This window comes from Columba livia, chromosome 2 (genome assembly GCF_036013475.1).
Source record: "Columba livia isolate bColLiv1 breed racing homer chromosome 2, bColLiv1.pat.W.v2, whole genome shotgun sequence".
NCBI lineage: Eukaryota > Metazoa > Chordata > Aves > Columbiformes > Columbidae > Columba > Columba livia.
The window spans coordinates 32,796,550-32,821,646 of NC_088603.1; the positions used below are offsets into that span (position 1 = coordinate 32,796,550).

At 38.9% G+C, this 25,097-nt stretch overlaps 1 protein-coding gene across 28 annotated transcripts in view; it reads left to right on the forward strand.

Moving 5' to 3' along the window:
• Positions 1 to 25,097, forward strand: part of HDAC9 (histone deacetylase 9) — a 472,156-nt gene that overhangs the window by 279,806 nt on the left and 167,253 nt on the right. For 24 of the 28 annotated variants that reach the window (XM_065051253.1, XM_065051249.1, XM_065051254.1 and 21 more), the window contains one exon: positions 997 to 1,266. In XM_065051253.1, coding sequence (XP_064907325.1) covers positions 997 to 1,266 — 270 coding nt within the window. Of the gene's footprint in view, positions 1 to 996; positions 3,546 to 25,097 lie in introns of those variants that run through there. The other 4 variants (XM_065051262.1, XM_065051263.1, XM_065051264.1 and 1 more) reach the window with 1 other exon arrangement.

The window sequence follows — 25,097 nt, forward strand, 5'->3', positions numbered from 1 at the left end:
GGGAAGGCAAATAGGAAGAGCAAAGTATGTAAAAATAATGGTAAGAGGTGTGTTTTTTTCCCCCTCTTAGTATATTTGGCTTTGGTGATACAAATCAAGTGGGCCAGTTGAATAATTGATAATTACTCCTTTGACCCTTCAGATGCTTACTCACTCGTCTGATTTGTGCCTCTTTCAACAAAGTGGGGATTTTTTTTCAGTTTTGGCTTTTTGGACTACATCTGGACTATTTTAGAATACATTTTGCTGCATCTTAAATAGTAAAACATAAAAACGTACTTGATTGCAACACTCAGGCATCTGGCACCTCAGCAGAGCTTTACAATAGCAGTTAATGGTGTAAAACCAATACTGTCTGGGTAGCTGTGTTATATCATCACTGCTGAAACTGGAATACTTGTACCGTGCATGAAGAAAGCTGTTGTCTTTCCAGTCAGGGACAGCCATGCTTGTAGTATCTTTGTGCCACAGAAGAGGGGACCGACACCAGCTGTTTGTCACAACTCATTTGTTGCCTTTCAGAGCCTTGGTGCTTTGATTGATAGAGAGGCTTGTGTGAACATTCCCTCATTTGCTTGTAAAAAATATTAACCAGATTGCTAATTGTCTTTTACCTTAGACTTCCTTTATTATTTTGTATTATGGAATATACTTTAATCATTTTCTGCATTTGTTTGAAGAGGATGAAAGGAGACTGATTTTTCTTAGTAACCAGCTGTAAGAGTGTAAGAGACGCATAGTGTTTTCACTATTCTGACACATTTTTAGTTTAGTATAGCATGCACTACGTACATGATGCTTTCTACTGCAGAAAAGCAAGTGACCTTTTCCTTAGGAACTTTGTTTCTTTTTTTCCCTGTATATTAATATTTCAGCAACGAATCACTACCTGGGTTTCTGCAGAAGCTTTAATTTTGTCTGTGCAAATCTGGTACTTCTCAGTGTTCGGCATCAGTGAAAGGAGTCAATAATTGCGTTCCCTCCTTCTCTTTCCAGATGCTCTCTAAGTCCATCGAGCAGCTGAAGCAGCCTGGCAGTCACCTGGAGGAAGCTGAAGAAGAGCTTCACAGCGACCACTCAATGCAGGAGGAGCGAGGTCCCGCCAGCGGTGCCAGCGTTAGGGCTGAGAGCAGCGGCGCTGCCGTGGATGACAGAATAGGACAGCAGGTGGGGGCTGTGAAAGTCAAAGAGGAGCCACCGGACAGTGATGAGGATGTTCAAACCCAGCAAATGGAATCTGGGGAGCAAGCTGCTTTTATGCAACAGGTAATAGGCAAAGATATAGCTCCAGGATTTGTAATTAAGGTTATTATCTGAACATCATGTGCGTTTTCTAGGCTTTGATAAGCAATTGTGTTTTGATTCACTGATCTAGCAAATCCTGATTTACTGTTTAAATAATCTAACAAAGGCAGAAGTGTTGTATGCACACTTGAAAAGCTCATTCTTATGGCCACTAATTGATAAAATACCTGTTGCAGTCAATTATTCTACATAAATCTTTGCATAATAGCTGATAGACTTTGTATTAGCTCAGGATTACTTTACATCGCTTGGTTCTAGTGAAAGAGAACTCGTGTCACGTAGGTTGTTGAGATCAGCAATTGCTGGAATTAGTTTCCAGACCTGATTGATGAAACATTCTTCTTTTGAATCCTCTGACTTATGCTTTGAGCTATCTGTATATACTGTATCATACTGTAGTCTTGAACACTGTTAACATTAGGATAATTATTTCCCCAGTAGACAGGTACTGACTGCTATATCAGTGGTCTCAGGCGGGTGTATAAAGTATAATTCAGAGAAGAATACAAGAGGCAAGGCACGGCACTGTTTAAAAATGGCTTTTTTTGTTGTTTTTTTGCACTGCTTAGTTAACTTCTCATTCTGTCTTATTTGATGAAACTATCTGCAGAGACGTCCTTCAGTGAGAAGCGAAATGCAGCATTAGGTTCCAATCAGTTGTTAGGATATTGCAGGAAAAGCACAGAACTGTTATTGTTATCATCCGATATCCAGTCACTTGTGGGTTTTTGTTTTGTTTTTAACAAAGACTAATCATACAATATCGCATAACCTTTACTGCTTGGTCTCATGGACAAATACTAAAAATAAGGGCTGTGCATAAAATGCCAGCTTGGCAAAAAGAAACCTCAGCTTGTTGGCGAGTGTTTGACCAGCGCTGAGTCAAGCGTGGTGCAGCCAGCAAGCTGGCGTCCCCTTCCCTGGCTGCGACATCAGAGCGGGGCGGGATGCGGTGCAAGGGCCCTGTTTATTTAAGTCGATACTTTGTCAGGTCCCCGCTGTTCTCCAGCAGAAAAGTGATTTTGGGAGGGGGGAGAGGAAATGCCTTATGGAAACAGGAAGCCCAAGTGATTCATGTGCTGAGGAATGCGGGGCGGGGGGGGGATGGGGCAGCGCTCCCTCTGTTTTTAAAGGCACTCTATGAATTGATTTATTGTCAAAGAAAATAACAAAGCGAGTAGGGAAATTGTTAAGGAAGCTTTCCAGTGAAACATTTCCTTCATATTCCCTTTTGATATGTTTACCTTGTTTTATAGGTTTACTTTTGTTAAGCTAGTTAAAGATTCATTGTATTAAGGTCCCCTTTAATATGGATAATCCCAAACTGACCTGGAATCCTTGTCAGGTTTTTTTTCTATTAAAAATATTTATATTTCTAAAGCTGAGGTATTTTAAGGTGCAGTATCCTGTTTCAAAAGAGATAGCTGTTTTGCCAAATGTAGAAATTGTTCTAAAATATGTTAGTAGCATGTGTTGTTTACATATGCTCTAATACTATTAAATCTCTTCTAAAATGTTGCAACTTCTAAAGATACATTATCCTTTTTCCTAGAAAGTCTACAAACAAATGACTAAATAGTTGCTATATAATGAAAGGCCTCTTGAAACATAAAGATCATCTTAGGTATGGAAGACTTATTAATTGAGAAAATGTAGGTGATTTTTATGTGTGCTTCATATTTGAACAGAAATATTTCTCCACTTTGGATGAAAAAAACACATTCACATTAAAAAAAAAAAACAAACAAATAATGACATGTTTTTCCCATTCTGTATAATTTTTGTTTTATTTAAAACCTGACATAAGCCTCAACTAAAAGGGATAGTGCATCTTTTAAAATAAATTTTATCTGGGGAGAAGTTTGCAAATGGAAAGACTTTTGTACAGTATCACTTCAAATACATGTATTCACAAAGGACAAAAGATATTTTTGTAGTGTCATTCAGGTGAGAAGCCCCAGTACATTAGTGAACTTTAATTTCAGAATCTTTCAAATTTAGATAAAATTAAAATAGAGAAACTACCTGGAACCAGTGAAAAGGAAAACTGGGTTTAAACAGCCACATTTCTAATTGATAATTGTCTCTTACATTTTAAATCTACTGTATTTATTATAATTTGCACCCTTAGAGGTGATCTCTTGTTTTGTGTTGTAAATATATTCTGTTTGTATGTTCCCGTTTTTTTGCCTTCTGATATAAGTCTCTTCCTTTCTCAAATAAAGTTTTTTTTTAAAAGATCCCCTTTCAGATATCTGACTTTGTGTAAAGTTGATAACTTAGTTGTGCTTTTGCTTTGTATAACCAAATATGTTTACTACACATCGTTGAAACAATTCAGGCTTTCAGAAGCAAGGTTTTAATTATGTGATTCTTACAATGATTACACAAAGTCTTTTTTCAGTCTCTTGTTTTCTTCTACATCAGTCATTATAAGTTTTAGTGAATGTGGAAATATTAGTATTGCATGCTCATTTTCCCATCATGGCATCTGTCTTGAACATGTGATCATATGTTGTACCATATTGGAAAGGTAAAGGCAAATCCTGATCGCTTGGCTCCTGATTATCCAAAATTCAGATAATGAACTGAAATAATTTCCATGACATTTCTAAAATCTGCCTGGATCCCAAAATGTGTTGATCTCACACTGAACTTTTACTGACCTCTTCAGTGTTCCTCAAGACCTTTGCGAAACCAGAGTCCACCTGTAGATATGTGGGGGAGCAGGGAATCCACAGACTTTAAAGCAATTGTGTGAGATGGTGAAGTCCCACTTCAGAGAAACACCTAAGTGCTTCCATGAAGATGTTAGATGTTTTACTGCTTTGTGACATTTCCTGAACTTTGCTTCAGATCTACAGAGAGAAATAGTTTGTAATGCAAACCTACCTCTGTTGCTGAAGTGCATGAATTATTATTCCCAAAAGAGTTCAGAAAATCGTTGCATTCTCCCTCTCCTAACTGTTTATTTCAATTGCAAAAGCTCCTAAACAGCATTGATTCTGGTGTAATTTTAACTAAAATAGAATGCTTTCAAAAACATGTAAGAATAAATATTTGCGTAAATCAGATTTAATTATTTTCACTGATATACCAACAAAGTAATGTTTTCTCAATAATAAACCTCAAAAAAACAGATTAAAAAGTCAGGGTTTAGCTTAGGAAACCTTAAAACTAGCATTAATAGTATACTGCTTGCCCTATTTTTTATTATGGATTTAGAATCTTGTATCTATAAATCATGCTTTCAATAGGGATTTTATTGAGGTGCCTTTTGTTTAAATACTTATGTTGGAATTAGAAGAGCAGCCTTAACTGTTTTAAATTTACAATATTACTGTTTTGGAGGCTACACCTAGATTTTTCTAGGAATTGTGGGGGTTTGGGGGGCTTTTTTTGAACCATAGATGCTTATTCTGTCCTGTTGTCCAAAAAATAAAGCCAAATAAGAAGTAATTGGTACTAAATGAGGGAAAATGCTTCATAATATTCATATACTTAAGACAGACACGTATTACTGGAATGCAGATACTATAGCATTAGCCTTTTTTCATCCTCTGGCATTAACAAAATTGACTTAAAAGCTGAATTCCTCAGCAAAGAAGCACCGCTCCAGACACTATCACCACCACTCATCCTTTCTTTTCAGCAACTCATTCATTCACTATCTTCATTCCATTTTCGTTATCATGAGGATCGCTAATTTACCTAAGCCAACTATACCCTGTTTTTATCTTCACTGGCATTCTGAGGTAAAAATCTATAAACATTAGTCCCAAGTACCAGTCTAAAAATGTGTACTTATTTCTTCCCCTTGTGAACACATCACAATTTGCAGCCAAAATTAGCTGAGTTAATTTCCTTGTTGCATTCTGTCCCACTAGCAGCATGTCCTACTTATCCACTTAAGAGATGTTTGTTTGCTTTTCATTGATTTGTTTAGTTTCTGATTTCCTTATTCAGTTCCCATCATCTGGGTGGTAGTGAGGCTTCTATACCTCATTTATCAGTGGAGGAATATAGCTTAGAACTTCATATGCTGAATTGCTGCTCAGGCAAACAAACGAGGAGCATCCTGGATGAAGTTATCATCTCTGCATTAGAGCAATAATTCCAGCGATATTTGTGGAATTGTACCACTGTATTTGTTGGACACTGTACTTTACATTTGGTTGATTTTTGTGCTTTGCATTTGTTTTGGGTTTTGGTTTTGTTTTGTTTGATTTTCTCTTCTAATTCAGCCTAATTTGGAATTAGATTTAAAGGCAAAAAATACAATTAGCTCAAACTGCAAAGCCAGCAATAAGGCCGGGTTTCTTGGCCACGCTCATGCACCCATGCCCACAAGCAGGACTGGGAAGGGGCATCCTTTAGGAGTGTCCTGGCTTCTAGTCCCTGTTTGCTGAGCTCGTGTCACATTCCTCCTGCTTAGTTTGATTCTGGCCCTATGACTCATCTAGCCCATACAGGATGACTTTCCCGGCTACCTGTGAGCACACACAGCTGTTGGAGACCCCAAGGGTTACTTCTTCAGCAGCTGAAAGTCAGAAGGGTAGGAGCTTAGTAACTTGAAATCATTCTTCAGCAATGTCTAATTCTCTGTGGTGACTACACAGGGGCCTTAGTAGCTAGGCAGGTTTTGATGGACCAGATACTTACTTGGAAGTGATTCAGTGCTTAAATTAGCTGATTGAGATGTTTTGAATCTGACTGTGGAGCCTTTGTGACATTTGTTTTACTTCACATTTCCATAGTTGCCTTGAAGTGATTGTATTGACTCTAACATAAGGACAGTTGGTTGGAGGATGTGCTGTTAGAAGCACCCTTCTGCACACTTGGTCCTTCTAATGTGGTAGCACATTACAACATATTTGGCCTTGAGAAGTGCTAGGAAGGGCAGGAGAAATGCAAAAGTAAGTTTTTAACAATGCCAGATTTCCCAAGATAACATCTGCCTTCTCTCCTCCCTCCTTCCCCAAAATGATGTACCTGCTGTCCTATATATCCTAACTCAGTTAATCTTTTTTAGGCTACCTTAGTTCCTCTCTTACTGGCTTAAGGAGTTAATGGAGACAACTAACCTTGTGCTGTTCTACTCTTCCTCATGTCTGTGAGTGCAGAGATCCTGCATAACACAAGCTGACACTACAATTTCTGGGATCAAACTTGAGCCATAGACTATCTGGATGGAGGGGGATGATAGACATGGAGGGCAGTGTACTGGATTTGTTTTGTGAAAACTAGTCATCCATCTACATGCAAAGAAGTCCCATCTAAATACTAAGCCAGCTTTCTGTAACCTTTACTCTTAAGGTCTTGTCCATCTGTATCAAGTTTTTAACTGTAGTCTTTAAAAATGTAGTTTTCTATCAAATGCTGCAAGAAGAATAATTAATTCTCTGGTGTTTTGTTTTGGGTGTTTTTTGTTTTTTTTAATGCCATTTCTGTGTGAAAGTGCATAATAATTAGAATAATCAGAAGTCATTTTTCTTTCCCAGTTGGTTTTGCAAATGATCCAATTTTTCATAAATTATTTCAAATCTGCTTTCTTAATAATTGCCAAGGAGATTGTTATTTTTGTGTCTCTCCTATTCAAAACTTTCAGGTGCAGAAAACACTAAGAATCAGCACAAAATTAAAACAAGAACTGAATTGTCTGACCAACCACGTCGTATTGCAAAATAGCATTTCACAGATACCTGAACAGAATAATATTGAGTGCTTTTTCTTTTTTGATCCCATTTTTTTATACAATCATTTTGCTTGGAAGAGACCCTTGAGATCGAGTCCAACAAGTTTATGCTGCTTTTTCTCCTGCAGATACTCATGATGGCAGCACCTTGATACTTCTGTTACTGCTCCCCCTTTTCTTAGAAAACACAGCATGTAAGGAGATGACTGAGACAGCATTAGGCAGAATTAGTTAATCAGGGGTACCTAGCTCACATAAATCCAAACTCTTTAAGTCTAGATCCCAGTAATTATCACTTCACGTTTTGACAGTCAGATGATATTGCTTTCATACCATTGGGCAATTTACCGTTTCCTATATCAGACAGCATGGGCTTTTATAATTATTGTCATTGAAGAGGATTATGTGTTCTTGGAAAGCTGTTTCTTTAAATGCTTCATTTTTGGAAGGATCCTGTTTTGTCCTCTCTGTCAGACACACAAGCTTTCTTTTTCCTCCTTCCCTTAATATACGAGACTGAATAAATGCATGCTGCAGTATAGCGCTGGCTAAAGCTTTATAAAGCTCTGTTGTTTAATGCCCTGGAAGAGCAGCCCAGCCCAAATGCCTTTGAGACATAGGTGCTCTAATGCAGAAAGCAGTGCATAATCTGTCTCCTCTCATGTTCTGGCCTGTGACCTCTTGAGCCCCAGGAGACCAAGGAGGTCTTTCTGTTCATACTGCCTGTATTTCCTCAACAAAGGGTCTTGTGAAAATTACAGCTATGACATAGCAGCAACACAGTGATGCCAAGGGCTTAAGGAGGCTTTGCTCAGGTTCTCTATAAAGCAGCTAGTGAAGCCTGGAGGATCTAGTCTCCAACATTTTCCTTAGTCTTTTTCTTTTGCCCCCATCAAGAAGGGAACTGTGGTAGTTTTCAGGTGGCAGCTTGCAGATTTTTAAAGCCAATCTCTATTATTGAACAGACCCAAATGGAGCACAGGGCAGAAATTGAGAAATGCTCTCCCCCATGCACAGAGGGATAGCTACCAAGACCAACTGCTTGTAAGGCTTGCTCTCCTAGATCTTCCTCTACTGAAAATACAAGTTGAAGAGTTACTACACATCAGAGAACATGGTTCCATCACTCAGCTACCTAACTCTACACAGGGGCAGGTGGTGATCAGGTTTCCCTCATTTCTCACCCATTCTGACATCTTGCCTTATGGCATCAAAGTCCCCCAAGCCCAACAGCACATCCCTTGCTATCCTTTTTTTTTTTTTTCCAGCAACTATCTGGTTCTCACCCTTTTCCTACATTTGTATATGTCTTTTGTCATGTTTCTGCATAGATTTTAGTTTTCTGAAGTTACTGGCTTTATACAAAGAGTTTTAATCTTCTTTGTTAGTGTTTCTAACAGAAGAATTAAAATGGCAACACAGGAACCATCGCCATGGGCTCAGCCCAGGGACACCTCACTTGAATAGCCCTGGTTTGGTCATTTCTGCATGTAAATAGGCTTTGCGGAAGATGCTAATGATTTCAGTTAAAATATGTGCACCATTACTGTTTGAGCTGTGTGAGCAAACTTTTTCATAAGAATGCCCATCCCTTCTCAGGCAGGCTCTGAGAACACAAACACAGGCAAAAAAAGGGGGGGAGGGAGGTGGAGGAACAAGATTCATTCCTACAGCAAGAGACTGTGAATGAGCAGGGGGGTTGTTACTTATTCATATTGATGGATAACACACTAATGAAGCACGCTGCTCATTTTCCAAGGTCATCTCTGAGAAGCTGTATGATTATAATCAACTGCTTTCAAGTTAGTGACTATTATATGTCATTCTTATAAGTGCTTGTTCTCTCCTGTAAAAGAAGTAATCATTTATTTCAATCTCTCTGGCCCTTTCCCTCAAGCTTTTAATGAAACAAGACTCAAAGCACATTAACTCAGTTTCATTTTCAAGGTCTGCTTTTGTGCAAGAATCCATACTTTGGTAAGAAGCTATGTCAGGAGTGAGCTGACCAGGAGGTGCTTTGCAGTTGACATGCTGAAGCCCACACTTCTTCCCAGCTCCATCTGGGATGGCTCTGTGGAGTGATCCAATAGCTGCACTCTTGAGCCTTACGCTGTTTCATTGGCAAGCGGTTCACACAGCCATTGACCACTGAGATGCTTTCGGGCTGTGAAATCAGCTGGCATAAAACACATTCAGTCAGAGAAGAGGCAGTGGGTTCAGTCTGGTGGGATTCTGTACCTGCAGAAGCACAGTGTGTGTGAAGCTGCTGTTGTAAAGGTGAGCTACAGGTGGTCACCACAGAGACAGAGTTTCATAATGCAGTTTCCTTCATAGATTTGGTTTTCAGTACCCAATCCTAGAGGCCGTGACTAAGTGGGTCATTTCAGCCTGAAAGGAGACTGTGAACTTAGCTGGTCAATGATAGCAAAGAGTCAGTGTTTGGTTCTCTTTCATATTCTCATGGCCACCTGCACATTTAGTGTCATTGCAAAAAGCAGAACATTAAGTTATAAACAGGTGCTCATAATGGGTTAGGTCCATTAGAGAAGAAAAATTTTTGGAAGCTCTTTACATATTCTTACCAGGATCAACTCTGCTGTGTCTACCTGCTCTTCTGCGTGATTACTTCAGCTAGTAAGGCATAACAAGTTATTATTCATGAAGTGCTGATATTTCCTATTTTTCCTTTCTTCTGCTTTAATATGGATGCTAAATATTTAAAAGAAAAAAAAAAATCTTTTCAGGTGAGGGATTTAGGGATAGAGAAGGATTTGGTAAGTTGGAAAGGAGGGACCCAGTCCCACTGGGTTAGTTGCATTCAACCTGCAGAATCCTGTAAATGCAACAGTAACTTTTTGTCAAGAAGGACCAATATGTGTGTAATTTGCTCTTCTGTGTTACAAAGTTCATCCATTGAACTAAGAGCTTGAGACTAAACAAAACAAGGAGGTTCAAGCCATAGAGCTGACTAGAAAGCAGAGATACTCTATGCAAAATAAGAAGCTGGAAAATACTGCATCACACCTTGACCCCTACCAAAAAACAGATCCACTCCTCAGTTATTACATTCTCCACAGATCTCTATTACAGCACCAGCAATGAACAACTACTGCTTAGTATTGCAGCTATACCCAATCCCTGTGCTGAAGGAGGTCCTCAGGGATTACAGTGGGTCTTCAAAATGAGGAATAGGAATCAGACAGGAGAAACAAAACCATCCAAGTCCGTTAGTCTCAGTGATTCACCAAGGGCATCACTAAAAGAAAATCCAAATTATTGTTTTTAGCATTGGCAGAAGCTACTGGACTAAATTGCACATGCTGTGGTAGTTCACAGGGACAGAGGCTCCTCACAGCATATAGCTTGTGTCCCTAAAGCAGGTTATACTGGAGAAGCACCAAAAGGTGAAACGTAGAGCTGCTTTCCAATAACATATTTTGCAAAACCAGAACAGTTATACCCAAAGCTACCACAGTGTTTCTCCCCTTCAGTGAATAACTCCTCACCAGAAGCTTCCTCAGCCCCTCCTGCCTCCCGTGCCCATCCTGCAGACATCACCTGCTGTACCAGCCCCTCTGCCAAGCCCTCCACATTTGACTCATCTGTGATGGTCAGAAGGTGTAAGAGAAGGAAGGGCCATGAGCCTTAAGTTACTGCTGCCTAACACACAGGCCTGGCCACTCCGTGGTGGGGTTGGCTCCTGGCAGGGAAGGGACAGTGGCTGGAGACCAAGGCCAGCCAGGGAGCAGGGACAGCAGCGGGAGAGGTATCCTCCTCACTCCAGCGCTACTGTGGGACGTAAGGGTGAGGGGAGGCAGAGGAGGTGAAGCAACAACCATAAAACATCTTACAGGACACCTTGTAGTCATTAAACTTAGTTATTAAGATAGATAAAGATGGATTATCTAAAATGGTTACAAAATTATCCAGTATATATTGCACTAGAACGTGGTAGATACATTTTAAACAAACTTTCATGGACAGGTTTTTATGTGAGATGGTTTTCCCAAATTCTTAATTCTCTTCATGTTAAGAGCATTTTGCAGTCTTCAGAATTTATAATCTATAGGAAATGTTCCTCTGTCATCTTGTAAAAATCTTAAGGACAGGACATTTGAATCAGTGACCTTATTGATTAATAGCTCCTTCCAACTTACTTAGAGCCTTTCCCCTATTTAAAAAACAAACAAACCCATAACAAAACAGAAGTACCAGGGATTTAATTTGGCATCAAACACTGAAAGACGAGTCAGAAATAGATTAGCAAGTGTTCTAGTTGATCTTAATGCTGCAGTGACAAGTAAATTCAAGGATGACAGATGATCCCACTGACTAGCAGTTCTTCTGACTGTATTATGGCATGCTTAAACATGCTGTCTTCTCTTAATAGCTGGCCATGAAAACTGAGAAATTTGAGTTCAAATTGCTGTGGAAAACAGAACTAAAGCAAAATTTCCTTTAATACATGTTTGGCCCTATTGCGAAAGACTAACAGAAGTACATTATGATCTCAGTTTGTAAAATACCCCAGATATTTATTTTAACTTTACTTGGAGGATTTTATTTTTTTTTCCCTCTGAATTGGACCATCAGCACTAGTCTCCATTGTAAACCCAGTAATACCTCCTAACTGTTCACATGCTCAGGGCATTTTGAGCTGCACCTTTAATAATAAAAAAGGAATGAACTTGTTGGGCATTTCAGGCCAATGACCAAAGCCAGGGAGCCTGGTGAGTGTGCTACTATATTCCATTTAACTTTATTTTTGTGGGCATCATGCATTTTAAAATGGCTCTACATTTCCCTGAACCAATGTAATATAAAAGATTTACTGTTACAGTTTGTGTGTGGCCAGGCAATGGCATATGGAAAACATGTTTCCTGCTATTTAATTTAATTACTCTAATCACGTGCCAGCCCCGGGGCATGTCATTTTGGACCTCTGAGGCTCTTTGTCTGTCAAAGAGATGGACAATATCTTGGCTTTGTTTAGTTGCTCTGCAGGCTGCAGATAAAACCACTGAAATACTGACTGTTTGTTTAACCAAAACTTTGCATTTTAACCATTTGGCTTTGATTTTTTGTTTTACAAGAAAAGATGACATTTTGGCCTTGGTGAGCTGAAAAGGAAATATTAGGGATATGAAGAAGAACTGTCACTTTCAGGGCTTAATAGATGAAAAAGAATACTCTAGCCTTCTGGTCAGAAATCAGCTTTGTTAGCAGAAACTGAAGACATGCATTGCTGTTATTTTAGAGTTGCCTTTTAGCAAGGGCAGCTGGAAGAAACCTGTTTATATCTGCTCCTTCCTAATATGGTTAGCCCTTCATTCAGTAGTTTCAGTAGATTTGCATTTCTTTCATTTTAATAGATTAAATTGTAATGGGTAAAATCAATTAAGATTCTATCACAAATAGTCATACCAATAATGCTGCATCCAGGGATAAAAGTTAGCTTTTATGTTAACACTCTACTGTTATTTTTATATAAGAAATATCTGAAAATCACAGCTTTAAGTCTTTTGACAAAAAATTAAGAGTAGATAGACAGATTACAGTACTCCATTCATATTATAAACCCCAAACCTCAGAGAAATTAAGCATACACTTATCTTTGAGTATGTGCTTAACACCACCAACTTCCCTGAGTTGTAAGCAAGTGCTCAAGTCCACATTTTCCTGTATCCAGAAGGGATATCAGAAATTACTTTAGACTATATAAAGATATAATTTCTAATGATCATATTGTCAGAAGAGGAAAGAATAAGAACAAGCTTTTAATCAAATTAGTATCATTTTTAAGGAATTACTACACATAGAAAGATTTCTCTATTCTTACATTTTTGGAAACTGAATGGACTTCAGTTACTGTAAGTTTCAACAGTAAATTAATCTACTTCCTGTACAGCAATGCAAGAATTAAAAATGTTGTTATTATATACTGAATTACAGCTCCTGTCCCATTCAGCTTTGAGCTAACCACTAGGTGACACTACTTCCCACTTACTTAACAGGTATGTGCATATAGTCCCAGATACCAAATCCTATGTTTACATTCTTATCAGCCAAATAACTTAAAGAACTTTATACAGGAATTGCCTTCACCACTATATATTTTGATGAATTTTCTGTATATACACAAAGGTATTTAGGTGTGTGCATGAAAGTGTACACAAGCATTAGGAGCCATATGCATGTGTCTTTGCATGATTTATAGAAAACACGTATTACAACTCACTGTGCGAGCCTTTAGGGTGTTGTAACTTAGCAAGTGTTGATGACAGCTCTACTTAAACCAGCGGAACTCCGAGAAAAAATAAATTGGAGTTTGTGGAGAACATTCTCCTTGTCTCCTACCTCCCCATCCCCCCACAAAAAAAGGGATACTATATCAGCTTCTATTGTGTAATTCTGGAAAAACTGGGCATAGGGAAAAATATCATGCTGAGGAGTCCAGCAAGAGCAGGCTAGAACATTCAAGTCCAAAAATGACACACTGTGAGAAGGAGAAAGACACAGAAAGGCTGTCACGTGTATCCATAAGGCAGCTACTGCTGCTGTGGTTTTCAGATTGGGAAGAATAAACTTTCCAGAAGGATGTGTGGAAGGAATCCCACATTTCTAAAAGCCTGATTTTTCAGAAATACAGAAGCTCCAGGTTACTTGAAAAACAGTTTCTCCAGGGTTACATTTATGCTACTAAATTGCTTAGTCAAGGCCATAAGGATAATGAAGTAATGGCACCTTCAGATACTCTTATTTTTGCCTATGTCAACAGCATCTTCTTTGTTAAGATTCATCTCAACAATTTATAACACAGTAGCCCTATATGTGCTATAACTGTAATACATATGTAGTGTGATGTGCTTCATATAAAGAGTATTTTAAATGGCCATACTAAAACAAGTCTTCAAAATTTGCTTGTCACCTACTAGCATACTACCCATAGTCAAAGCAACAGTAAGAACTACTTTTTGGTTTATTAATTTAAAATATTAAAAATCATCTTCATTTTGCAGATCCCCCACAACTGTGGCAATATGGGTTGTGTACATCCTTATCTTCTGTCACATTAGCCAATTACTTCTGTAGCCCTGTCAAAGAGAACCTGCAGGCAGAGAGGATGAGCCTTCTTGCCTTGAAAGGATGCTCTACTTTGTTAACATTTCACATTCTATCATAACCCATTATTTTAGCATTATTTCTTCTGTTTTAATGCAAAGAGCTACTGCTAAACTGTAGTAAACCTCTACCATCATGTAATATGAAGTCCATACAGTGTTTATCCTAGCACTACAGTAACGAGCAAGGTATTTCTGCTAATAAACTTTTATTGTTATATCAAGTTTGTCATAAGACAAATTATGCTTCCATAATAGTGTCAGGTTTGCTGTATCTATGCAACAGTTCAGTTAATGTAACATTTCCTGTAGTTCTGTTGACTGTTTGGGAATCGTATTTACAGATATAACCCGTCCCATTCACAACTAAATTTTTACTGTTTACAACAGTGTTAAGTCCATAGTCCCTATAAAAGAGTGATGATGCACCATAGAAACAGCACCACATATTTGCAAAAATGTGTTTTTAAGTAATTTGTCAACAACAAGAGATATGTTTATCTGTTTGCAAATGACAGCTTCACCAGATCTATGTAAGAACTGAGATTTTCTCAGCAGTAAAAGGGTGCCCAAGTCCCCAGAAACAGCAATGGCTGGAATCAAGGCTACCTAAATTGCAACCATAAGTAATGTAATCAAAATCCAAGATATAGTTCTATTCAGTGCATGTGTTATTTGGACAGGTTAATTTATTGAGGATTATGGATCTGAGGAGAAAATACATCTGATTTTAAACATGAAATGAGAGAAAGGCTGAAAAATAACATGTTAGCCGGAGGTTTTGCTTGTTTATTAAAAATACTAGCTTGTATTTAATCTAAACAAATGTAATTACTTTTTCAGATTTTGATTTCCTCTGCAAATCTTATGCTCTTATATTTCATTTAGGCAGGACATTTATGTGAATTGCTTCTTTTTCACCAGTTTCCTACAGTTTCTCAGATTCGTCAGTGAACATGCTTGAGCCTCCCTCCAAAGACTGCTTAGGCAAGGAAAAGTTCTCCAGTTTATTAGTGGCTAAGCCACAGCTCCAGGAAGGTTTGCTAGAATATACAAAAGCAGGCAAGATGAGAAACCAGCTTATTATCTTCAGATCTGAATCTGGGACTCGCTGCAGTAAAAATACCTTGCTGATACACATGCTACCTGTGTAGGGACAAGCTCCCGGCTCAGTCTAATTGTAAAAGCACACAGCCTGAGATTTTGCATCGCTTCTGAAGGAAGAGAAATAAGAAAGAAGTTTTAAGTCACTTCTGTTCTCTCCTTGTGACAAAAAGACTTTAAGTTATAATGACCCAAGAAATGCAGTCCTTTGGGATTAAGTCTTTTCCCTTTGTCAGGGCTGGGAGACTTAGGAGGAAAGCAGCTTGGTTATACCTGCTACATTGGTGGAAAAGAAATAATGACTTAATGTTTCACTCTTGCCCTGTAGCAAACAATTTCTTGTTAGCTGGATCTGAGATGGCAGTAGGAAGAAACAAACAAACAAAATCTTTCCCCAAGTAACTTGAAAAGCAGCAAAACTACCTCAAAGTATAAAGTTTGCAAGCATCAGCAGATGTAAAGAAATGGCTTAAAGCTTGCTAGAGGGAAGCGCTTGAATTTTGAAAAATAAGATGGAGCTATGTGAAACTATCTCTGTGAAATATGTTACACCTACAGCACAATCCCTTTCTAGCAGTTGATCATTTTACTAAAATAGTTGTAGTAGCTAGTTTTATGCACTTGAGGTAGTGAGTACTGTCCAAGGCAAAAGATTTATAGTTTGCTTTGGGTATAATGGTATGAGAGGAACTGGCTGCCAAAAAGAACGGTGATTTGAAGAGGGCGCCTTTGGTTTGGTAGGTAGTGTATTTGTTCTGTGGCTGGAGTTCATGAGAAGAAGTTGTTTGATGCATTGGCCAACGATAACTATCTTGGGAGAGGGAGAAACCCAAATCCTCCAAGTTTCAAGAAGAGAGAAGAATGAAATACTTGGGTATGTGGAAAAAAAAAAAGATGACAGACTCCATGGCAACATGAAGTAGATTGATTCATGGGGCACTTCATGGTCTATCACTTAAAAAAAAAAAAAAAAAGATTTATTGACCCCCAAATCATGGTAATTTTTAGTACTAAGTGGACTTCTTTTGAAGACTAAGCTGCTTGAGAAGAGGAGACAGTAGTTTTGGAACAGAGCCCTCAGCCTTAAAAATAACACTGCCGGTTTGGCTTTGCTTCCAATATCATTGCCTAGTCTTAAAGCTCTTCAGCAGGACTTCACTTCAGTCTGATGACCAGCATGAATCACTGTGGAGTAGATTAACACAGTGTTTTCCCAAGTGCCTAATCTCATTTCAGGATCAGAATGCAAACAGCAGCAAGGCATCCTCAAGACTGAAGGAGTCCTAGAAGCAAGCCTGCAATTCAATTCTGGTCACTGTCTGCATTACCTCAGGCTCCACAGCATCACTTGGAATATCCAGAATTCTTCGAAAGTTCTGACATTTCTGCTCGGACCTAAAGCTTTACCTTTGCATGCTGAGTGCAGCCCTTGGCTTGCCTGTGAGACTGGTGTTATATGTTTAACATTTTATCCTCTAAATCCTGCCTGCTGAGTGGATTCTTCCTTTCAAGGTTGCTTTTTATTGCTAGAGGGAGAGTTTTTGGAGGAGCTGTGTCTGTATTCCTTCTCTTTTGGTTATGTTCTTTCTGCTATTTTAACACTCCTAAAGTCAGGGAAGGGCTTTGCACTTTTGAACCAGCTTCAGTCCTTCCAAGAGGCAATGGCTGAGAAACACAGATTCAAAGTTTGCTAAACTCTTTGCCTACTTCTACAAGAAGACCAGGCTAGTCAAATGCAGATTAAGTTCTTTTCAAATCGTTAACCAGAAAATTCCTTTATTGTTGCTGGATTTGGCATTTTGACATCAAGAGATTGATCAATATATTAAAAAAAATAATAATAATAATAAAAATCTATGGCACATGTATGAGGATTAGGAGCAATAAAAAGAACTAGGAAATGTAGCAATAAGCAATTCCAAGTCACTGATGCTAAAGGGAATCTGCACAAGAAGGGACAACTGTAAAAGTTGTGGCATGGTACAATAAAGCATGTGTAGAAAAGAAGGACATGGAGCATGCTTCAACCCATTGCAGGTCATTGACCATTAGAACATATAGGAACTTCTGTGAAGTCATTTTAAGTGAAACTTTGAAGTGCTTAGGCACCTATTTTGAGGATGCTTACTTGCCTGTGTGTGGGTAACTTCCTCAAAGGTGCATGCAAGTAATGCAAGTGCATTCTCTGTTATCTAAAGAAAACATTTGTGTATTTACTTATGTATGCAAACCCAACAACAACAGAAAAGGGCTCACGTGTGAGAGGAGCCTATCTCAGGAGGTAGGAGATGTGTCACAGTCTCAAAGTCTCTTTGTAGACTGAGGATTGTTATATACTTCTCTGTGTATAAAAGGATGATAGGTTTGTTTAAACAAAATACAACAACACTAAAATTTATATGTAAAATTCCTAGCTTTCTGTAATAAAAGACTGAAGTGGGGGTTCTTTGAAAACATAATATGAAAAAAAATATCAACAGTATTTTGAATATATTACAAATTAAAATGAGCACACATTTTTGCATGTCACTCCAGTACCTTTTCTCATGTTACAGTTAGGTCAGAACTAAAAAAATACAGGGACTGTAGTAAGTACCATAATATAAAATTATATGTTGATTTTTCCATGGGCTATTAATATCTTGTTACTATGAGACTGTACTGGTTGGTGGTTTCTGGCTTAGTGGTGTTTGGCTTGTAGGTAAAGGAAAAAAGGAAAAAAAAAAATAGAACAAGACCACCTCTGACATGAATACTGACCTCCAACTGCTATTTTATATAACCTATTTTTGGTTATTTCCACATTTTTACCTTTAACTGAAATTATAATAAATAGCATTGTATCTTCTTAGCCTGTATACGTTTTTGTGCATGCTCAAAAAATGTGTGGAAATAGTTTTATCTTGCTTACTAGTTTCACTAGTATCAAGATCAAGACTCTCTTAACTTCTGGATTCTGAGTGGAATTCCAAAGGACATTCCAGTGGGTAATAGAGTAGACGATGTAAAATTGCCAGTAAGAGGGAGAGAAGAATTTTCTCTTGCAATCAGTCACAGGAGAGGGTGGGAAAAGCGTTGCAGTAGTGGTGCCTAATGTCTTCTCCTAAACACCCTGAGTCATAATCCAACCTGCTTTTCTTGTCCCACTCTTTCAAAAACAGTTGTATTCCTAAATACATAAAACCAAAATGTTGAATAAGTCCCATTTATATCTCTAAGACAAACTTGAATTTCCCTTTGCTCATGAAATAACTCAGGAGACTGAAAGTGTTGCCACGTAGCTTGTAAAGGTTAGTGGTATTTAGTTATTGATATAAAAACCTCGCGAGGGACTGCATTTGTAGGGGGTTGCTAATGGAATACAGAGCCTTTCGCCTTTGGGTCACTGGATCAAATCTGTCTCTTGTGGCTGAAGTTTGCTACAATTTAAGTTTTCAGTGCCCTATATAAATTAAAAATGTAGAAATTAGAGATGGAATAGACCTGTTACAGCTTGCAGCCTATCCCTCTGCCAGCACAGAATTGTTCTCTCTAGTGTATTTTACCGATTACAGATTTTCCAGTTCCTAGTAGGTCCTGTCCACCATCCAGAGCACAAAGCAGCTGGTATTAATTGATATCTGAGTTTAACCAGGTCCTCTTGTGCTCCTAGTGCTGGCACTGGAGCTATAGGAGGGATTTGGCAGACACCCCTCTGCTGCCTGCCTCCACGGGGGCACCCAGCACCCTGGGAGCGCCCCGGCCCCCCACTGCTGCCTGGCATGGGGGAGCAGCAAAAGTCCCAGCTCCTTCCCACCCTGTGCAAAATACCTTGTAATACAGGGGGATTACTGAATCTTATTTTCACTGCCTCACTTATCTCCCTTTAACGTCCTACCAATGTCCCTTCCATAACCAAACAGCTGCAGGTCATAGTTCTAAATTGTAGGTCTGATGGATTAGTTCGGGTAGCTAAAGGGAAGGCCAGATATTAGTTCAGACATTGATATGGACTAAAATTTTCCCAAAGTTTGGAAGAGATTTGGAAGCTTGCTTGGGGCTTCTTTTTGGTTTAAATTTAAAGGTTTGAACCCTAGTATCTTTTACAACTTCCATTTGCAAGTTATGAACTATGTTGCAGAATGCCCATTTTTCAGTGCTAGGAACTGTCTACTGACAATACTAAGGTTTGTCTTGTAATGTATTTAATTGTAAGGTGTTTAATGACTGCTACTGGCTACAGTGCTATAGATACACATGGGCTTTGTAGGCTCAAAATAAATAAAGAAACACACCACCAAAAACCAAAGCAGTAAGGGCGTCCCATTCCAGAGTGATATCAACATGTAATAACTGAAACAGTTCTCATTCTCAAGAAAGGAGTCTGAGTGGGGTTACTTTAACTTACCCACCTTTGAGTGACTCAAGGTGCAAGTTACAACACTGAGACAGTGTTGAGTCTAAGTAGGATTTCCTCAGCACTTCTAAATTTGGCCATATGTGCCTGTCCCACAGACCTTATAATCCAATGCTTCCTGCTAAAGACTATGCAAATACAGCCTTCAAAATATCAGTCACTTTCAGAAAGAAAACTGAATTTTGTTGCTGCCTCGGTGCACCAAAACCTGGAATGTGGGTGAGGGTGACGCATTGGAGCTGCCACACACACCCGGACCCCCTGCTGGCAGGTGGTGCTGCAGGAGCAGATCTTGCTGCACCGTCACAGCCCAGCACCCCGAAGTACCCTTTATGGGGTATGCAAGTCTGTCCCTTTGCAGTGCAGCTAACAACTGCTGCATTACCGGAGTGAACTGATATTCCTGATTCCTGATATTCACAAGGCCAAAGTTTCAGCTGTCAAAAAATTCAAGCAATCATAAAGGAAGATCTTTGGGCTTCAGAAATATTACAATCAGGTGGCTTAAAAAAACCAAGGAAATAATTTGAAACAGAAGAACACTAAACAGGCACGCAAGTAGCACAAAAAGAATTGCAGTGCATCTGCAAAGGGGACACGCCACACTTTTTTTCCAAGGTAAAAAAGCCATAACCTTGTGTCATGAAATGTCTTTTTAAACACAGATTTAGAGAATGAAATTGAGGGTTATAAACTAGTAGCCAACAAAAGCAAAAAAGTCTGGAATGCTGGTAACCAATTGCAAGCACAGGATCCAAGCAAAATATCTTGAATTGCTAGTACTGTAATAAATTACAGTTTTCACTTTTGTATTCTGCAAGTGAAAACAGCACTAAGTCAAGCTTGAGAGAGGGAGAGTAAAGGATGACCTTTTTAATTCATCCGCACCCATAACAAGTAGAGGAACTGCAACATGGAACAGTGAAAAAGGAAAATACAACGCCCATCATTGTGTGCTCCCATAAAATGGGGTTCCTGTGTCGCTGAAGAGTTAATTGTCAGGTAGCAATAGATGAAAGCCAAACCAGACTCTGGGATGGTCTGCTGTGGTGGCTGTTATCTCATTTTCTTCCATGGATTAATTTTCCCCTCTTTAACTTTAATTAGATAAAAGTCCAGGGGCGGGAGGTGGCCCTGGAGTGTTCAAAGGGCAAGAAGTGGTCAAGAGCTGGTTTCTCTCAAACTTTGATTAGCCTATTTGATAAGTGATAGTAAGCACCCCAATTGGTTAATGAATGAGGGGTTCCCGTGAGGTAAGTGGCTGGGAAATTTAGCCTCCCCCACAAGGACAGTGAATATGTAAACTTCTGTCCTTCAGTTAGGTGTCTACTGTGGTTAGGAGTAAGGGTGATTTATATCCTATCTGGGTCCTGGAGTGTATCTACATTGATTGACTCCCTTGATCTTGACATCAGTCACTTGGGCTTTCAGAGAAAGGGGGAACATCGGAGATAATGAAAGCTACATTAAAGAAGACCTTTACATTTATGTAAACGTTATTCTGTCTTCAAAGGCAGAACTGTCTTTCAACAGAAAGGAGATTTATGTCCTACTTGAAAATATGAGAAAGAAAAAGTTGCAATCGATTTAATATCAAACCTTTACCTTGGGGTTGGTCTCAGCCTTTGGGTTTTGACTCCTATTTTTTTACTAATTTTTTTTTACTAAATTGCTTTATAGTTAAAAGTTTTACTGCCTACTGCTTGCAAACACTGACGCAGACACACTGATGTCTCGTAAAAAGAGACATCATCCTCTCCCACTGGGAAGAGGGAAGAAGAGAGAGACAGGATGAAGAGTTTGGAGAGTAGAAGCAGAACTGCAGAGAAAACATTTGGAAAGCTCATACATTATTATCTGTTAAACGTGAGATTTTTATACATGTAAATCCATGGCAGTAGAAACCAGAACATTTAAATAAAACTAGAATGCACCTCTCAAATGTTCCTCTAGTGAATATCACCTACAAAACGAGATTTCCCCAGCTGGTTGCCAGGCTCTCCTTGGCCTGGGGAACAGGGAGCAGATTTGGGACACACTGAGGCCAGGAGGGAGCTTGGCAGAAGCCAGCAGTATCCTCACTCCCTCAGTGGGTGACCCACCAGGCCAGCTGCACCACAGACATCAGCAATGCTGAGCAGAAAGGTAATTTGTACAACTGAGAAGGAGGGCCGCATTATCACCCCCGTGAAAGGCTGAAAAAGCGCTCAGACTCTCCTGGGCAAACATCTCTAATTCTACTACAGAATATCTTCCTTCAGAGAGACATTTACAAAATCATCAGGGCAGCAACCAAAGTGAATGAAGAACTGTTATTCACCAAAACCTGCAACATTAGATTTGGAGCCTTTGCTGAAATTATGAGGAGATCAGTTTAAAACCACCTTTTTTTTTTTTCTTTGCACCATGAGTAGTGAACTTCTGGAATTTGTTGCCATGGGAGATCACAGAACCAGCAGCTCAAAACAGGATTATACAAATTCATGGACAACAGGGTGATAAGCATATACGAAAGGAAGGAGACAGGGAGGCATCTCTAACATCTATAACGCAGAAATTCTAGATGCTGAGAGAGTACAAAGGGAACAAATTGCAGACAGTAGCCAAGCTTCCGTGCTTTCACTAAATAGCTTCTCCTGTTGCCACAGTTTGAGACAGTATTGGGCACAATGGACTGACTTGATGCAGTAAGGTATTTCTTATGTTCTTATCTTCTTAAGTCTGATTTGGCTCTACCTAGTCCTTCAGTCATAGCCAAACTTAGATTCGTCTGTTAAATGTGTGTATTTTTTTTCTGTCTAGCTTCATTGTAAAACACATTTCTGCTTTCTTAAGCCACAAATTATTCTTCTCAAGACACATATTAACAACATCAGCCTTTTTCCTTTGTAGCTTTGTCTCCCAAAAAGCTTTGAATCTGTCTTCAAAACATGCGAAATGCAGTAGTGGTATTCCTGAGTAACACACTAACTGTTGTTAAAGACAACCTGAAAATGCTGTTAAGTGGTAACTTATAAATTACAAGGTAGAGAATTTACAGTCCAAAATCATCTTATTAAATATGTCAAGAATTAGAATGGGTATGTAAGGCTGAATAATTAAGGTAAAAAGAAATATTTGTGGGAAGTCTTTGTATTAACTACTATGTTTTTAGGCAGAGGATGTGCAAATAAAGTCTTAGTAGCTAAGTCCTATATGGCATGTTTGGTAACTAGAAGACATAACATTTGCACTTCTAAATAGAATACGATCCTCTGTCTGGGAGAACTAGTCATTAATATGTAGCCTGCAGAGCTAGGATATTCTTGTGGTAATGAATAATTTATTTACAGTGAATATGTTAGCATGGAAAATATATAGCAAGGAGAGAAGGAAGAGGAAATTTGCTTCCTTTTCACCTCATGCTATAAGTCCTACTCAGAACACAGAACTGTAGAATTTCACAATTTGAGTGAAAAATATTTATTTTGTTGGCAATATGAGGTCACTGAACTATAACTATGCTAATTAAGAAAAGCAACAAAGTATGATCTTCAGAATCTTATATACCTTGTCTTCTACTGAGATGAAAGGAAATGGAAGGGCTGCTACCTTGCCTAGGTCCACACCAAAGAGATGTTAATATACCAGGTCAGAGCAAGGTAGCAGGAAGTACAAATTGTTTCTTGAGCAGTATCTCTGGACAGATAATATCTACAAATGATATCTGTAACATTATGCTAATTCTACTCTATTCCTTGACTCTCCTTTCTGCAATACTTTAAATAAACAAATAAGTGCTAATCTCCCACCTAAAAACACTTAAAAAAAAAAATCTAATAATCAAAGCACAGTCAGGATGGCATGAAAAAACCCTATGCAAGGAGCTGTTGTTGAGGTGTCTCCCCTGTGTGGTAAGGGAGTTGAGCTGTACTTGACTTGGAGGTTTCAGCTCTCCCACTTACCCACTCTTAAATAAACAGTAATTTCTGGCAAATCAAAGAAAACCACACCTGACTTTACATTTTTATCTGTGATTTCCTCAGGTCTGCAGTGTTTTTCTGAGAGAATGAAGAACCCATGAGAAAAATTCCCAAATGGATTCATTGGCATCTTCTTACAAAAATAAACAAGCACAACTCCTGCACTGGAACTGCTGAGCTGTGAGATAATATCTGTGCAGATATTATCAGCCTCTAGATCAGATTTTGAACTCTTCATTTAGTGATCAAAAATCCAGACCTATAGAGCTATTCCTACATTACAGTCCCAAAGACTCTTAATTGCTCACTACAGGGTAGGCAAATCCCTGTCACCAGCCATCAGAACATCCACTGGGCAAACAGCCCAGCTAAGCAAATAGTTTCACCCAACACAGGCGCAAGCCCACAGCATTAGATGAGAATCACACATGTGCATAAAATCTGCTCTAGATGAAAATGTTTTCTACAGAAAACTGCATTTATGCTTTGTCAGGCTGTAGCATATATTGAAGGTGATAAATCATCTCTGTTTCTCCACCCTCCACAGCTGCATAGTGACTAAATACCTCTATCTACCAAGTCTTTTAAGTCAAATCAACCTTTTAAAAATCCCTCTTTCTGAATGCTCTAACATGCACGGGTTCACAAAATTAAATTACAATATTTTTATCTGTTTGGGATCAGTACTGCTTCCTCCTTCTTGTGTTTACTTTCCTTCAGTAGCTGACATCAAAATGTTTTCTGGAATGCTGGGACTAAATAAGTTATGCTTAACTCAATATCTAATACAAATAGCCCTGGGGAAGCTTCAGCAACACAATCATAAAAGCTACAGTTTCTTTTAATAGCTTGCCACACTTTGCTGATATAGTATTTCTCTAATCACCAATCTTTACGTGCCTTCCTGACCTTGGAGCTCTCTGTCCAAATGACTTTGTGGTATCAAAGGCTTGTGTCATTGGAAGAGTGAATGGCTTTCATTTTTCTCCCCGAAACTTCCGGTTCCTGGCATCTGCAAAGAATTATTCCAAGCAGTGTTTTGCTGCCTTGCGGCCACTGCCCTGCAGTGGCCTGACTGATGGAAGTGACTTTTCCCAAAAAGGTTATTATGGTCAGCACTGGGCGGGTGCTGCAGTTGATGTGCAACCAGCTCTGCTTTCTCAGCTGATTTTGTCTGACCATTGGGCTACCACAACCGTAAGCTACAGCAATTAATTACTGTGGGTTTTTGGAAGGTATCAAATAAATAGGGTATATATGGTTTTGTAGTAGAATAAAGCATTAAACTAAACCCCTCCAAAATAACCACAGATTCAGAAGTCTTCTTATTACAACAGAGGTGAAGTCCTAAGTTTAAAAACTGTTAAAGAAGTAATCCTTGCAAGGGGACCCAGGGAATGAGGGTTCACTCAATCTCAATACAAACTCTTACTGTATGAATGTCCAAAAATCACAGTTGTGATGTTCTGACTATTTCCAGGCAATGAGAAAGTTGGTGCCCGAATCCATAATCT